At 38.5% G+C, this 16836-nt stretch overlaps 1 protein-coding gene across 2 annotated transcripts in view; it reads left to right on the top strand.

Moving 5' to 3' along the window:
- The window catches only part of csmd2 (CUB and Sushi multiple domains 2), a 288152-nt gene that overhangs the window by 211839 nt on the left and 59477 nt on the right, over positions 1–16836 (top strand). For both annotated transcript variants that reach the window (XR_007139415.1, XM_047808186.1), the window contains exons 36-45: positions 1823–1919; positions 3311–3415; positions 3611–3729; positions 4005–4074; positions 5886–6002; positions 7125–7334; positions 8473–8661; positions 12100–12277; positions 16313–16458; positions 16550–16630. Coding sequence is in view for 1 of the 2 variants with exons in the window: in XM_047808186.1 (XP_047664142.1) it covers positions 1823–1919; positions 3311–3415; positions 3611–3729; positions 4005–4074; positions 5886–6002; positions 7125–7334; positions 8473–8661; positions 12100–12277; positions 16313–16458; positions 16550–16630 (1312 nt within the window). In the remaining variant the exon portion in view is untranslated. The remainder of the gene's footprint in view (positions 1–1822; positions 1920–3310; positions 3416–3610; positions 3730–4004; positions 4075–5885; positions 6003–7124; positions 7335–8472; positions 8662–12099; positions 12278–16312; positions 16459–16549; positions 16631–16836) is intronic.

The following is a 16836-nucleotide window of genomic DNA, read 5'->3' as shown; positions in this document are numbered from 1 at the left end:
AGTGACTTTTATGTACACCAAGACCTCTAGCTCTTCTAAATAAAAGTGACAAAGTAAACATTCATACATTTAATCTTGATGCTGTGCGTCACACAGACCGATGGTGCAGATTGGAAATGTTTTTGAGCAAATACTGGTACAGACCTAAGAACATCCTGTATCCAGATTCAAAGGCTTCTGGGTTGTTTTTTTTTTAAACTTTCTGTGTGGAATGTTGTTGTATTTACAGCAAAATAACAAAAAGTACTGACTCCCAGTAGAACAATCAAGTATCTTAACGTTGCTTCACACATGAGCTTTAAAACAGAACTTCATGTTAATTTACAGATTATTTTCAGCTGAAAACATATTACAGCAGGCTTTTATGGCAACTGGGTCTATGTCAGCAGTCTTTATTAACAAGCTCAGAAGTTTTATTTCCCATTGGCATTTTCAAGTTCATTTAAATATGCTTTAATAAGGTATATAATAACACATGCATATACTGTATTAAGCCTTGTTTGAAAAAAATGCAGGAAAAGGTCAGAAAAGCTCAACAATCTGTGCAGGTACAGCGAAGAGTTGGTGGGATCAGGAAAACAGCTCAATACAGAAATTATAGGTCTGAGTGTTAAGGAATATTATTATCAACAGTGAAAGCATTGTTCAGAAATAAGTAACACACAAGGACACTTCCTAAGAACGGAAGAGAAATAAACTGTCAGTGATTTGCAAATAAATCAAGCAGTAGACATGAAAAAGTATTTAAAGGCACATTCATTTTTCTCGCTGTTAATACAGTATATTATTTGAAACATTATTTTGTTGAAGGAGTGCAAACATTTTTACTCAACTACGTACTGTTCGTAGGAGGTCTGCATCCTTTACCACAGTGTATATCGAACAGAAATGTACAGAGAGTCCGTAGTCCTCGTAGAGACTGGTGAGGACTGGAGGAAAGTGAGGGGTTAAGCAGTAAGAGAGATTGGAAGTGAAATGCAGGCAGTCTGATGGAGTAGAAGATGTTAGTGAGTGACAGGAATGGATGAGGTGATATGAAAAAGGTAAGGAAGGCCATCTGAGCTCAGCTTGACCTCAGTGTCTGCAAAAAGGATCTTTCTTTTTTGTTCAGCCAGTCATATGGGTCTAATGCTGAAGATAAGACAGGCATGTTGAAATGCTACAGCGTGTTCCAAGAACGATGATATTCTGATAATAGTTTTTTATTAACAAATTTATATTTATTTGTTTGTTTGTTTGTTTGTTTGTTTGTATTTGTATTATTATTATTTTTTTTTTGTGTTATAATAAATGTTTTATATGTGACACCCATATCCCCACCCTGCCAAATATAATATAATAAAATGTGTGTATTTTTCTATGCTCTGTACTCTAGGTAGATTGTGGAAAAAACCCCATATAGAACACTTCTCACATTAAAGTGTTTCATTTGACTAGCACAAATAAACAAAAACAGCATTTTACTACAGACCGACGAAACATGACAATATCCCAGAGGTAGTCACAGCAATGCCAGTGTGTCTGTTTTTTTATAGTCAGTTTGAGGGTGAGGTGAAAATAGATACCTGCCAAAATATTTACTGGGCTGCACATTGACAGTTCAGTGAGTGAAAAGACTGGCTTCTTTCGAGGTTATGCAATGCAGGAAGAGGAAAGAATCTTTTTTTAGATTTCAAGAGCTCTCAGTATGCGGTTTAAAGCTATTTGTCTGTCATCTCACCCAAAACTTTTCCGCTTCACACTGAGAGCTGTGAGTCATCCTCCAATTAGCTGATGCTCCATGCTAACGGAACCTGAGTGTGTTCTCTATTGTCTCTGGCAGATCCAGGTGATCAGCTTTGTGACTGAGCAGAACTGGGACTCGCTGGAGGTGTTTGACGGGGGTGACAACACTGACGCCATGCTGGGGAGCTTCTCAGGTAGACTTCTCCTGCAGCATGCTGGCTTATTTATTATTGCCAAGCTCGAAAATGGTCTATAGCCGAAGTGAGATAACTGTACATTTCTAATGTTGGCAATATTCAATAGTGTAAAATTCAACTTTTCTTTTATTGCTATTTGACAGCAATTATCTAGGAAGCTCAGTGGCAAAATTTAAATTATATTAAGTGCTGACTGCCAGGCATTTACCTTTTAAATCCTTAGAATATTATTCAGTTATTCATATTAAGCGATAATATTTAGGAACTGAATCGAGCTACTCAGTAATAAAGTAAGATGAACAGGAATGTTACGAGAATGAGGAGCATTGTGTATGTATGTATGGATCTATCTAAAGGTCATGGGAATTTAAGAGGTCAAGTAGTGCATTTGTTAGGAGATAAAATAAAACTGCTACTGCATTATGATAGGATAAAGTTTACAAGAAGTGTACTGTAGTAGGAAAAGACCCAGGGTTACAACCCTGATGCTAATTATTGTTCAATATGTGTTTAATTAATCTTACACAAAGCAGTTTTCCAACTTTTGCATTTTTTTAATTTATTATTGAATGACACGATATACATTTTAGCCATAGTTAAAAAAAATAATAATATCAATAAAGTTAATTTTCAAGACTTCCCTCTCAGCATGAAACACAATTGCCAGCACAATTTGTTAATGTTTCGCACTGTTGTTTTGTTCTGTATTTGCTTTGTTATCTGAGTGTGTTCACCTGTTTTGTGTTTAGCTCTTAATATGTTTGTCTATGTGTACCATAGTTTTTGAGTCTCTGCTTGTTCAGGCACTGCTTCTCATTCTGAACAATCAGATTTGAGAATTCAACACACTGGTCAATAGTCATGTTACATTATTATAGGTAAACAATAAATGAATTAACATACTATTCTCTTTCTTTATATAGTATGTGTATTCTAAGTTAGAACTGGTTCATGATAACAAGAGCATTACTTAGTATTTAGTTATCACAATGTAAATGTTAACAAACTAGTCAAAATATAGTTATAAAATAAAGTATTTAAAAAAAGCTGTTTTGTTTGTATGTAAAGATCTGTCATGTGTTAAGAGTAATTAGGATTTGTTTATTGTTTTTAAATTGAATACAACCTTGGACAAATGTTAGAAATACCCCAGGGAGATGTGTAAATAATACATTTCCAATTATATAAAGGAAGAAGAAGGGAGGGTAGATTCAGCCTTGAGGCTCTGAAGAGAGTGTACTTGACTTTCTTGGGTTGGAATCTTCTTCTTCTTCTTCTTCTTCTTCTTCTTCTTCTTCTTCTTCTTCCATCTTCTTCCTTCTTCTTTTGGCCTGAACAAATTGTAACAAGAGTTTAAAGTAAGGACCTATTTTACTCTTTCTCTCTAGGAACCTCAGTGCCAGGACTTTTGAACAGCACATCCAACCAGCTGTACCTGCACTTCTTCTCAGATATCAGTGTGTCAGCGGCCGGCTTCAGGCTGGAATACAAGAGTAAGAGCAGAGAGCGTTCTTAGCCTTATCTCTCCTACATGTCTGTAATACAGGACAGCACATACTCTGAATAAAAGGCCAGATCTATCTATCTGTGTGTGTGTGATAATATACAATTTGGTAAATATAACCTACATAAATGCTATATGGTAATTTCTTAATATACCAAAAATATATCTTCTTTTCCTCTTCCAGCGGTGTCCCTCACAAGCTGTCCTGAACCTGTTATACCTATGAATGGTTTTAAAGTGGGGGAGCGTTTACAGATGAACAATGTCGTGTCTTTCCAGTGTGATCCTGGATATACTTTACAGGTGAGCCGGCTAAGTGTTTACCACTCGATACATAACCACTCGACAGCAGCATTTCTGAAGCTCTGTGTGATGCTTTGAGGGCTTGGCTTTGAGGCTCACTTTGAGGCTCACTTCTTTTTTCTCTATGGCCAGAAAATGAGATCAAAGCTCTGTTTAAAGTGCACGCTAAGCAAGACCTAAATTACAATGCAGTGAAAATGAGCTGGTGTTAATAAACTAACGGATTGATCAACAAATGATGAAATCGTTTCATTGTCATGCCTTTTTCTTGGCAGGGAGTGTCACATATCACCTGCATGCCAGGAACAGTGCGGCGCTGGAATTATCCTCCACCACTCTGCATTGGTATGAAACTTTTTCTTACCTCATGTTTAAACCCCTCAGTGAAAAAAATGTTATAATACTTCCATATGCTTATTTGAGGATGATAAACAGAACAAGCAGCACAAGCGATACAAGTGATAATGTGTTTTTTTGCAGTAATTTGAGCTATAACGATGTTTATCGTTTATTGTCACGTTTATCATTCTTCTTTCTATTATGTAAATTTCTCACCTCATTTTGTTACCACCCAATAGCTTTGTAATTCGTTCTGAATTTTTGTATTTCTCTATCTGCTTTGAGACAATGTCCACTGTTATAAGCACTATACAAATCAAATTGAATTGAATTATTTCACCAGCTTTTCTATAAATATTTTGCAGCAGGAGTATAAATACAATATAAATACGTCCATGATTAAATTTAACAATGAGTTGTTGTTCTTTTGCCTACTCTGGGGTCACCACAACGGATCATCATGTCTGCACATTTGAATATGGCACAGGTTTTACACTGGATGCCCTTTCTGACGCAACCCTTCCATTTTATCTAGGTTTGGGCCCGGCGCTGAGAGTTAACTCTTCAGTGGCTGTATTAGCTCAAACCTGGGCCACTGGACCACCAGGAGGCTTAATGACAAGTTAATGATTAAATAAAAAAATGTGTGCCATTGCTGGGGTTTACTGCTAACTTCCATCCACCAAAAAAATCCATCATTATAAATGTATCGCTCTCATGTTAAGATGGTTGCACCATCTTGCAACTTAACTTTCTCCACTTTCACTCACTCAGACATTTCTAAATCCTGGAGGTCTGTGGTTCAGCTGTGAGGTATTCATTAAGATCCCCTGGATTGATAAATGGAAGTTCTTCCAATAAAGCACTCTTCATGCAAACATGTTTGTACCGACAGACAGACAGCTTCTGACAGTAAGGAGTTTATTGCGTTTGCTGCCATCTGTCTGATTCAAATGGAAGCCATCCAGTAGTTTAGAAGTGTTCGGTTGCATGGTGACAGACATGCCATTAAAGGGCCCTCAAGGCCACACATCTATCAGTCAGCTCTCAGGTGGGACCTTTTGCACCGCAATAACAACATCAAGGCCTTGTGCAACAGTAAACACTAATCAAACCATGTCCGTTATAGATACAGCTCCACTGCACTGCATGAGTGAATTTGTGTGTGTATTAAAGATAAAGCCAGAGAGAAGAGGAAACATGAATGCCATGTCACAATCGCTGTGCATGGCTTTTGACAAACATGAGTAATGGCTGTGACCTATTCTGTACTAATTAGTTCCGTCTCACACTACGATTGGCGGAACTGCTGGAGAGAGCCGTAGCTCACACCGGCATAAGCATTTTCCTGAGAGCTTCTGATTGTCCAGACATGCGGAACAGTTTGAGCTTTTCTGTTCTCCATGAGGGATCATGGGTTGTATTTACAGAGCCTTGCCAAGGCTTTTATCAACGGGATGTTGGAATCAATCGATGGGTTAGACACAGAACGCTAAGAAAATGGTGTGGGAAGGTGTGGGACTCTCCCAAAAGAAAACAGGAAAACAGGTTTGAAATCAAAGCTACAAAGCAGCTTTAGGCCTTTGATGCCTTTGAAATGTCAGCTAGCACAAATAAAGGAAAAGTATGAGCACTGCTGTAAAAAGCTGTAAAAAGAGGTGACAGAGGCTAAGACAACACAAGAGCATGTCACTTCAGACTTTTGTTCCACATGCAAAGTGGTTTATTTATTTATTTGTTTGTTTGTTTGTTTGTTTATTTATTTATTTGCATATTCCCCAGATGCATTTTTTTTCTCTTGTCCTCCATTCTTGCAGCACAGTGTGGTGGGATCAGAGAAGAGATGGAAGGAACCATCCTGAGTCCTGGTTTCCCTGGAAACTACCCTAGCAACAGCGACTGCACTTGGAGGATCTACTTACCAGTCGGCTATGGTAAGGACAAGGATACTGAATGCAATCATGTAATCCTGTTTGGAAATGTAAAAGAAGTCATTTGACTATTTTTTTTAACGGTTATACATTTGTTAAGTAAAACTTCAGCCAGAAACACATTCAAATGTTTTACAATTGAAATCCTTGTGATGAGATGTAATGGCCATGCGAAGTTATTTGACTCTGACATTGCAGTGGTTGCATTGATAGTGGAGTACCAAAGGCATTTAATAGCAGAAAAACATGTATTCAACCACGAGGGTCAGGTTTCCATGATTAGATATTAAAAACAAAAGCACAAGAGCTTCTTTTTAACTCACCGCTTTCCACTGGCCTTCAATGCCATTGTAATAATAAATTAAATGTAGATTTAGTGGTGACAGTGAAGAGTTGATTCAAAGTTCCAAAATGCAATGTGGTATAGTTAAGGATACCACAGACTATCAACAGGCAGTCAAGCTGCATTGTGGGTACTGCAAGAAACCATTGCTGAACCCTTTCTACCAACACAATGTCCTTTCCATTCAGTATAAACAAATGATGTATTTTATTGCCTCAAGTCTGATATAAAATTAGCCAGGACAATGTTGTCATTCAGTGCGAGAAGTTTTTACCTCTGTATATAACCCTAAACAAAATTTATGGGGTTTAAAATAGCACCTTCCAATTTTACATGCTTATGAATAAGCACTTGGGGCATCTCAGAGAGCAGAAATGGGTTTGGTATCTCCATTTACTTTGAAGGTACAAACATTTATGTTTTTGTCTGTTTACTGTTTTGCCTTTACTGGGCTAGCTAAAAACAGAAATACTTCTTTAAAGCCCTGAGTGTGATATACTTTAATATGAGCCATTAACCACCACTGTGGAGTGTGACATCACAAAGACATTCAGTGCAGAACATGTGCACCACCAAAACAGTCACAAATGAATTTTTTTTGCCTCTGGTAAAGAGAGTTAAAGCTAGAAATTTTAAGAAAGAACAAAGGATACTTTAAAGTTTGAAGAAAATGAAACCAAACTAGCTTAGCAATCTGTTGCAATCTTGTGCAATATTAGGAACTAGTCATATGAAAGTGCTAATTATTACTATTTCGAACATTGTGTGTTTCCTTTAAACAGGAGCCCACGTACAGTTTCTTAATTTCTCAACCGAAGCCAACCATGACTTTCTGGAGATCAGGAACGGGCCTTTTGACACTAGCACTGTGATCGGACGATTCAGCGGGCAGGATGTCCCGGCATCTCTTCTAACAACATCCCATGAAACCACAGTGTACTTCCACAGTGATCATTCCCAGAATAAACCAGGATTCAGATTTGATTATCAAGGTAAAAAATGTGCGAATATCTTGAGCTCCAAGTGAAATCATCATACATTATAAAGCGTAAATCTGTACATCTGACTCGAAAAAAAAAGGCTAAGGCTATTATATTTATCGCAGTGCTCCATCAAAGCCAGCAGGATTACATCATTGTAGTCCAACAGCATGCAAACACACTCCAAATAAAAAAAAATAATTAAATGCCATTGTTATTTATATTCTTCCTTAATCAGTTGCTTACAGTTACAGACCTCATTTTATAAAGCTGTAAAAATTTAGTGAACCTGAATTGCTTCCCTCAGATATGTAGTCTGTGAGGCTCATGACTTAAGGAATGTGAAATTAAACTTTATCTCAGAAAGGGCAACTGTAATCGGTGCTGGAATAAATATTTGCAGAATTGAAAAGCGCTATCAATATTTACATAATTATGAGAACATCATCATATAAATCAGACTTCATATTCAGCGCATGGCTTATTGCGCACTAAAGATGCTTTGATCCATTGAAATCAATTTCCCTAGTCAGATTTTTATCCCTGGCTTCTCTCACCCCTGCATTGAGCATTTGGCATTTTAAAATTAAATTGGTTGTGGTGGGTGTGTGCAGGATTTTTGTTTTTATTTTCATTTTAAGTAGGAATCAGATCAGCTCTGTTATTTATTATTTTATTTTTTTTCGCGAAATGTCATTAAGGAGCGCTATTAACATGAAGTCAGAATGCCGATACAAAGAACCACAGAGTGACCTTAGATTTTGTGTGCAGACCATAAGAATTCCAGTTGCTTTTCGAGTTTATTTTTCTTTGACCTTTCTGAGCCTGGAGTCAGAGCCAAAATGGTTCATTACCAGTGTGCAACGCTATTTAAAAGCCTCGGTCACCCTGTCCATTTCAGCCTTGTGAAAACTTTAGACTGAATTGTACTTTTAAAAAAAAGGCACTAAACTTCCTGTACAGTCCCAACAGTTTATCAAAAAAAAAAATTAAATAATCTGCTGTGTATAGAGCCTGAGCTCGTATCGATCTTGACCGCAATCACAAAAACATTATTATGGGCTTACCCATCCAGTCTTGGACTTTGACATGCTGTGTTTTTGATCGACTTCTGAGATTGGTTTTATGTCTGTTTGTCTTTGTTCTTTAGCCTATGAGCTCCAAGAATGTTCAGACCCCGAGCCTTTTCACCATGGCGTAGTGGTGGGTGCTGGGTATAATGTAGGCCAGTCCATCTCCTTCGAGTGTTACCCAGGATATCAGCTAATGGGTCAGTCCATTCTCACTTGCCAACATGGTACAACCCGCACCTGGGATCATCCCTTTCCTCGGTGTGAAGGTACAGTACATTCAGCTTTTAATAGTAATGTTCAGAAATGATTGTAAATATCGTATCTGCTTTAGAATATTTCATATATATTTTGAAATTTATATTTTACAGCCCATATACGTAAATCTGAATATTTAAAATCCTGTGAGTTAGAATCAAGGTGGCACATTGCAATAAGGTCTATTTCTATACATATATTCATATTTAAAACCACAGGATGTAAGATTCTGGAATTTTGGGAGAAAAATGCAATTGCAAGCTAGATTTCATAATGCAGGCTGTACTACACTATTCCTCCAGTGCTTTCTCCGCTGTTGTTCTAGTTAGCATCGAGAGAATCATACAAACAAACCGTATGCACACAATAAACCATTGAAGCCATCAGGCAGAATGTGATGCAACCGTGTTAAGAAGCTTGTCTGGATTCAAATCGGCATATAGAATTAGATAGCATAGCTATAGCATTGTTTTCATCAAAAATTTTATTATGTTTATGGCAGATGCTCTTATCCAGAACATGAACCATGAACTCATGACCTTGGGATCAGTAGTCCAACACCTTAACCAATGAACTACCATGTCCCATTAGAGCACAGCAACTCATAATGTCCCATTAGAGCTCAGCAACTCATAACTATTGATTTAGGATTGTGTCATCAGTTTAGCTCCTTGATAAATTGCATAAAAGTATGCACATAAAGACTTACAAACATGCTTTAAAATGTTATATTGAATCAATGCTGACTTAACGACCTATGTGACAGATAAGCTCGTGTTGTGACACTTTGTGGCCTAACTTACAATGGAATGCTGTAATCATATTTATGTGTCATTTATGTGTCACTGAGTTTTAACATTTTTACTTTTATTTTTACAATTTTTAGAGCAGTCCACCATATCATAACCTTTTCCTGACAAAATAATCTAAACATCAGTTCCCGAAATCATCAAAACAACCCCTCTGCTAAGATGAAATTAAACCTCGTTGTCATGAAGCGCTTGTTCAGGATTCATGCAGCCATATGATCACTGCTCTTAAGGAAATAGTATGGCTCTTATGAGTCTTTTGGTGCATATAACTGCATAGTTGTAGAGTAATGCTTCCCAGGGCTCCAGGGAATCCATAAATAAAAAACCACTATATTTTGCTACAGTCACATCAGCAGATTTTTTTTGGACGAAACAGGAAGATGCTGCATGCACTGAGATACTAGTGCAGGACCTCAAGGCATGCTGAAATGACTGAATGCTTACAAAGCAAAAGCAAGTTTTAAAAGAGCAGACGGATGCTTTTCAATGTCAACACACAGTCAAGTATACTGTCCGGCCATTTTCTGCCCCAGCGGGTACATTTTTACCCATTTTCCCAGTAGTGAGATACCAGTACTGTACTCTATTATTCTGATTGTTTTGTTATTTATTTCATTTATTCCCCTGACAATGTATCTCTACACCTTTTTTTTACTTTAATATAAATTTAGATCTTAGTTTATTTAATAGAGTATATTAAGCCACATCCAACATCCAGGGTGAAATATTTGTTAACACTGAGAAAAAAATTATCAGCAATGTGATTGTCACTAAACACAATAACCGCACATCATAAAAGAATTCTTTTGGAGTCAGACTAAGAATGGATGCTGATGTGAAGAGCTAACCAGAAGCTGATTCAGTCCTTAAACTAAAGGCAGCCAGTGACAAGTTTTGGAAGTTTATTGTATTAAATCTTTTTGTATTAAAAGCCCGACACTTGTTTGTCTAGAATCCACCAATCCTGAATGCATAAATAAACAAAAGCCACCAATAGGATGAGGTGAAACACACAGGAGAAGTCTACGGCAACTGAGAAATGTAAATGAAGTATGTTAATAGCAGGAAAGGAGAAAAGCCTGAATCGTGCTGATTGACAGCATAAGCAGATCGTAGACATTTTCTGTAATTGTAGGTCTATCATTAGACCTAGCGATTATACTGACACGGAGAGCACGTTATCGTAGTATTAAATAGAACTCGGCTACGATTTTATTAAGATCAACTCATTCAGGCAGACAAGTAGGAATCTTAAAAGAGTCTAAAAGTCACATTTAACTCTTATCATTATGCAATATATTCAACAGGATCTTTTGTTCATGAGCATCTTACTCCATACATTGGAAAGAAAGTTGACGCTTGCTTTAGGATTTCTGTAGATTTGTTACTTGCTCTTTCAGTCCAGAATGTCCCCAGTGTGCTCCAAAGGAAACTGGAAAGAAGTTGTATGACACTCAGACATCTAAACCTAAACTTTTTTTTCCATTACTTAGAAAAGGTTGCAGTATTTATCACTGGACAAATCAATAGCAATTGGCACAGTTTGTGCATTATTGCATTTCACCCTTGGTCTTTGCGTATTGATCAGAAACATACTGAAAATGCTTAGAGAGCACTTAAGAAGAAAGTGACATTTTTTGATAGCTGCTAGAAGTCAACGTAAGCCATCGGCTTGTCATTTTTCACTCTCTCTCTTTCTCTCTCTCTCTCTCTGTCAGACCTTGATGGACACATCTCCTTACACGCTCTCCATAATAGATTAGATTCAGGACTTTCTCTGTGTGTGCTGTCATGTACCGCACTTCTTCTACTGCGCATGAGAATTGTGATCAATGTTCACCACATTCATACCTGTCTACACCCTCTCCTGCATGCCTTTCCTCTTCCTCTATCCTCTCCTCTTCCAATGACTCAGTCACCAAATTTAGCAAGTTGCCTTCCTGTAACTCTGGCTTCTTCCCTCTCCTCTACACAGCCTTGAACTGGTCAATAGAATCGCTGCACGTTTCTGCTCAGTAGCCTGATGTACTTTTGATCAATGCCCTGATCAATACTTCATTTAACAGGCGAGGCAAAGGGCAAGAGCATGCTGCATTAGGAATTAACAAAGAATTTATAAAAAGAAGTCAAATGAGATGGTGGCATTTAGGCACAGGAAACTGGTACATTTTTTAAAGAATCCAGTTCCTGCTTTCAGTGTGTGATAAATCAGACTGCTCAGGTCAGTAGGATTTAATTTCAGACTGGCCAGGAATATTCAAATGATGGAAAAGTGCGGTGTGGATTTACTGTGCATTTGGAAATGGGGTGCGAGGAGAGAGAGGAAACGAGCCCTGTCTTAGCCATGTTCTGTTGCCCGATGGGTTTGTGTTTAAGGCGGTATCTATGTCACTCCACCACTCTCTTGGTTCTCCTGTCCCCTGGATAAGGTTATTCTCTTATCTCCCTGGAACATACCCAGACCTAGCATGCTAACAGGCTTTCTTACTTAATCCTAGGTCACAGTGAGTCCCATTAGAGGAAGAGTGGCAAAAAAAGAGAAGACTCCCATTTTACTCTGATTCCCCTTGGAATTTGGTATTGTGGAATTTCTTATTCATGCTGTCTTATTAATTTTATTTTCCTCTTGCCTTGTAGCACCTTGTGGAGGGAGTATTGCATCAGACAACGGAACCATATTTTCTCCTGGCTATCCGGACGAGTACCCGAGCTCTGCAGAATGCACATGGCTAATCACGGTTGCCCCTGGATTGGGAGTGCGCCTTAATTTCACCCTGCTGCAAGTTCACGGGCCCCATGACTTCATTACTGTTTGGTGAGCTGGCTGCTGGGGACAGGCAACTCTCTCAGACATGTTCTGTGCTTGCTTTAAAAACGTTTTGTACTAGAACCAGACAGTGTTATAACACAGCGCACAGCTCTGATCAGTTAGTGATGTCGTGTCCATAACAGTTTTCTCTATCTTGCTTATTGTTGGTGCAAACTAAGCCAGCATTATGTGTCATAATCATCATCCTCACCAATCACCAGTCAGCTATAAATTTCTCCATGACAATAAATTAGATTTGAAAGGCTGGTAAGGAATGTTTGGGATTCCTTAGCTAATTCCAGTGCTACAATTCCCATGGCCTTTTTCATTTTTTTGAGCTTTAATGGGTTGCTGGACAAGTGAGAAGCCAAAGCTTAAGTTCAGGGGATAATTCATCACCATCATAGCTTCTCTATTGTCGAAAGTTTCAAGAACATCTGTCTCTGTGGCAATATCACATGTTTAACCTCTCTGAGACAGGTTATTAGTGCCTTCTTGCAGTCTTATGGCAGGACATTGTACCATCCAAGTCATATATTGGTCAGGGGGTGTTGATTTTTCTATGAAATCTGCTCTGACTGTAGTGCTGTCTGAAATAAAAATTAAAGGCTTATACAAACCCGATTCCAGAAAGGTTGGGACACTGTACAGATTGTGAATAAAAACAGAATGCAATGATGTGGAAGTTTCAAATTTCAATATTTTATTCAGAATACAACATAGATGACATATCCAATGTTTAACCTGAGAAAATGTATCATTTTGAGGGATTTTAAATTTCATGGCACCAAAACATCTAAAAAAAAGTTGGGACAAGGCCATGTTTACCGCTGTGTGGCATCCCCTCTTCTTTTTGTTACAGTCTGCAAACGTCTGGGGACCGAGGAGACAAGTTTAGGAATAGGAATGTTGTCCCATTCTTTTCTAATACAGGCTTCTAGTTGCTCAACTGCCTTAGGTCTTCTTTGTCACATCTTCCTCTTTATGATGCGCCAAATGTTTTCCATGGGTGAAGGATCTGGACTGCAGGCTGGCCATTTCCGGTCCCGGATCCTTCTTCTATGCAGCCATGATGTTGTAATTGATGCAGTATGTGGTCTGGCATTGCCATGTTGGAAAATCTTCCCTGAAAGAGACGAGGTCTGGATGGGAGCATATGTTGTTCTAGCACTTGGATATTCCTTTCAGCATTGATGGTGCCTTTCCAAATGTGTAAGCTGCCCATGCCACACGCACTCATGTAACCCCATACCATCAGAGATGCAGGCTTCTGAACTGAGCGCTGATAACAACTTGGGTTGTCCTTGTCCTTTTTAGTCCGGATGACATGGCGTCCCAGTTTTCCAAAAAGAACTTCAAATTTTGATTAATCTGACCACAGAACAGTTTTCCACTTTGCCACAGTCCATTTTAAATGAGCCAAAGAAAACGCCTGTGCTTCTGGATCATTAGATATGGCTTCTTTTTTGACCTATAGAGTTTTAGCTGGCAACGGCGAATGGCAGGGTGGATTGTGTTCACTGACAATGTTTTCTAGGAGTATTTCTGAGCCCATGTTGTGATTTCCATTACAGTAGCATTCCTGTATGTGATGCAGTGCCCAAGGTCACGGGCATCCAGTATGGTTTTCCGGCCTTGACCCTTACCCTTGTTCCAGATTCTCTGAATCGTTGGATGATATTATGCACTGTAGATGATGATAACTTCAAACTCATTGCAGTTTTTCTCTGAGAAACTCCTTTCTGATATTGCTTCACTATTTTTCGCCGCAGCATTGGGGGAATTGGTGATCCTCTGCCCATCTTGACTTCTGAGAGACACTGCCACGCTGAGTGGCTCTTTTTATACCCAATCATGTTGCCAATTGACCTAATAATTTGCAAATTGGTCCTCCAGCTGTTCCTTATGTACATTTAACTTTTCCTGCCTCTTATTGCTACCTGTCCCAACTTTTTTGGAATGTTTACTGTAGCTCTCATGGAATCCAAAATGAGCTGATATCTGGCATGACATTTCAAAATGTCTCACTTTCAACATTTGATATGTTATCTATATTCTATTGTGAATAAAATATAAGTTTATGAGATTTGTAAATTATTGCATTCCTTTTTTATTAACAATTTGTTGTGTCCAAACTTTTTTGGAATCAGGTTGGTACTTCAGAAAAAGTCCACAGAATTTAAGCCTTATAATAAACAGGTTGATCATATAATCACGCAATATCACGCAAGCTGGAATTCTAAATACCGCCAAATATATTTGATATGGCCAAATGTTCTGGGTATTTTTGCTATTTTATTTTATATTTCTTGTTGAATGTGTTTCTTTGTCTTTTCTGTCTTATTCTGACTAGATTCCATAGTTAATGTCAAACGCTGTGTTCATGAAAAGTGTCATTTGCCATTGCTTTCTGAACATGTTGCTAATGATACTGTAGTAACCATTTGGGGAACTAGGAAGTGGAATTTTATTTGGTGAGCACAGACACAAACAGTGACACATCGCACTGTTGTAATATTAAATATAAGCACTCTTGGAACGCTGCTCAACCAATGAAATTAGTAGCCTGGAACTAACTGGTGTTAATGGTTGATATGAGATAGCTTTTGTAAGGAAACATTTATGAGACATGGGAGAGAGCATTTTTATTGTCTTATTAACTTCAAGCTAAAGTGAAAAAGAGTAGCACAAAGTTAATGATGAGTAGTTCTGTAGACACCTGACTATCACAACCATATGTTGGTCTTCCTGAAAAAAATGTCTAGAATATTTTGTGTACTATAACAAGATGTGCCTTCTCTTTGAACTCAGTGGCCTAACTGAAACATGTCCCAGCATGACAATGCTCCTGTGCACAAAGTGAGATCCATGAAGACACTGTTTGCTAACCTTGAAGTGGAAGAACGCATGTGACCTCCACAGAGCCGTGATCCTATACCCTCTGAACACATTTGGGATGAATTGCACCATGCACCTTTTAGCCCCACATTAGTACTCACCGGTGCTCTTATGCCTGAATGAGCAAAAAGCCCTACCACTATACTCCAAAGACAAGTAAAAGGTCTTCCCTGAAGAGTGGAGGTTATTATTATAGGAACTTAACAGCTTTGGATGTTCAGGAAGCCAATATTTACATGATAAAAGAAAAAGTTATAATAGACACCGGCATCAACCATTTTTCTTAGAAATGTTCCACAATGTTAAATGCAAGTGTAAATAGTAAAGACTAACTGTGTGTATTGCCTTAAAAAAATACAATAAACAACAGATGGCCATTCATTAAAACATTGAATCGTTAAAAATGGCTGTGGTAGCAAAATTAAACACTGCTACATTATCTATGATCATTTTCCTATAAGAGTAAGGGACAATATGTGTTTGTTTGTTTCTTAAACTAGGAAGCATTGGCCCTCATTTGATTAATCTTGCTTTTCCAGGGTACATTATCAATACAATGCCCTTGTAGTACCTCAATGTAGGACAGCATTTAGTCATGTTTACAACAAACTAAGGTGTGATGTAATTAAATGTCCTTTTCTGAGTGTTGGAAGTGTTGGTAAGACAGCCAGGGAAAAGCTTCATCCTGGCAGCATGAATGCTGCAGCCACACAGCAATCCTCCAGCCAGAAAGGCTCTTCTGAATGCACAGTAGAGAGTGTAATCTCTAGCACACACTCAGAGAGACACCAACAGATGGTTTTTAAACTGACTGACTGTAGTTGAAATTGAGATCGGGAAATGGCCAAATTGCCCCAGCTGCATGGAGAGATGTGAAAGATAGGGGTAAGTTCCTAAAGTAATTCAGCGCTCCGTTCTAGCCAGCAGGAGCCAAGATTGAGAATTCGGAGGCTATAGAGCATACTCCCACAACGTGCAGCCGTTAATCTGCAGAGAAATTCATGTGGCTGGATATGAACTCCATTTATAAAAATGCTATATATCAGATCAGATAGAATGGAGCATTGCAAGTTGGAATTTAGGAGAACTTAGGAGAATTCCGCTGCTTAGGTAAACTGAATCGCGTCACTTCTTTCTCCGCAGGGACGGACCACAGGAGAACGCACGGAAGCTTGGCGTATTTACAGATGGTGAACCAAATGACCCACCCAGCAGCACATCCAATCAGATACTCGTACGCTTCCGCAGCAACTCGGAAAAAGGCGGACTTTTCAAGATCAACTACCAAGGTGTTTCTGCCTTCCTACTTTCACATTAAAGCAAAAGGTTTCTTCAGTTCATTTACACTGTAGCTTTTTTCCTGCCTTTCTCTCATTCCAGCCTACAGACTCCAGTTCTGCTTGCCCCCTCCCATCATCCCCAATGCAGAAATCCTGATGGCCAGCAAAGAGTTCAAAATAGGTTTGTGCTCATCTCTTTCTCATCCAGACCATAATATTAAGGGTGCCAGGCTTGAGCATGTGAGGCATATGACTGTGTGGCCTTTGCCAATGTACACAGAACATTTTGAACATAGAAGCAGACTGCCAGTTCATTTTCAGGCTTGAGCGCCTCTCATTAATAATGTTCCCAGAATAGCAGAAGCAGCCACACACACACACACACAC

The sequence above is a fragment of the Tachysurus fulvidraco genome, chromosome 24 (assembly GCF_022655615.1).
Source record: "Tachysurus fulvidraco isolate hzauxx_2018 chromosome 24, HZAU_PFXX_2.0, whole genome shotgun sequence".
Taxonomy (NCBI): Eukaryota; Metazoa; Chordata; class Actinopteri; order Siluriformes; family Bagridae; genus Tachysurus; species Tachysurus fulvidraco.
The sequence above is the reverse complement of the archived record's forward strand: the minus strand, read 5'-3'. Positions and strand labels throughout refer to the sequence as shown.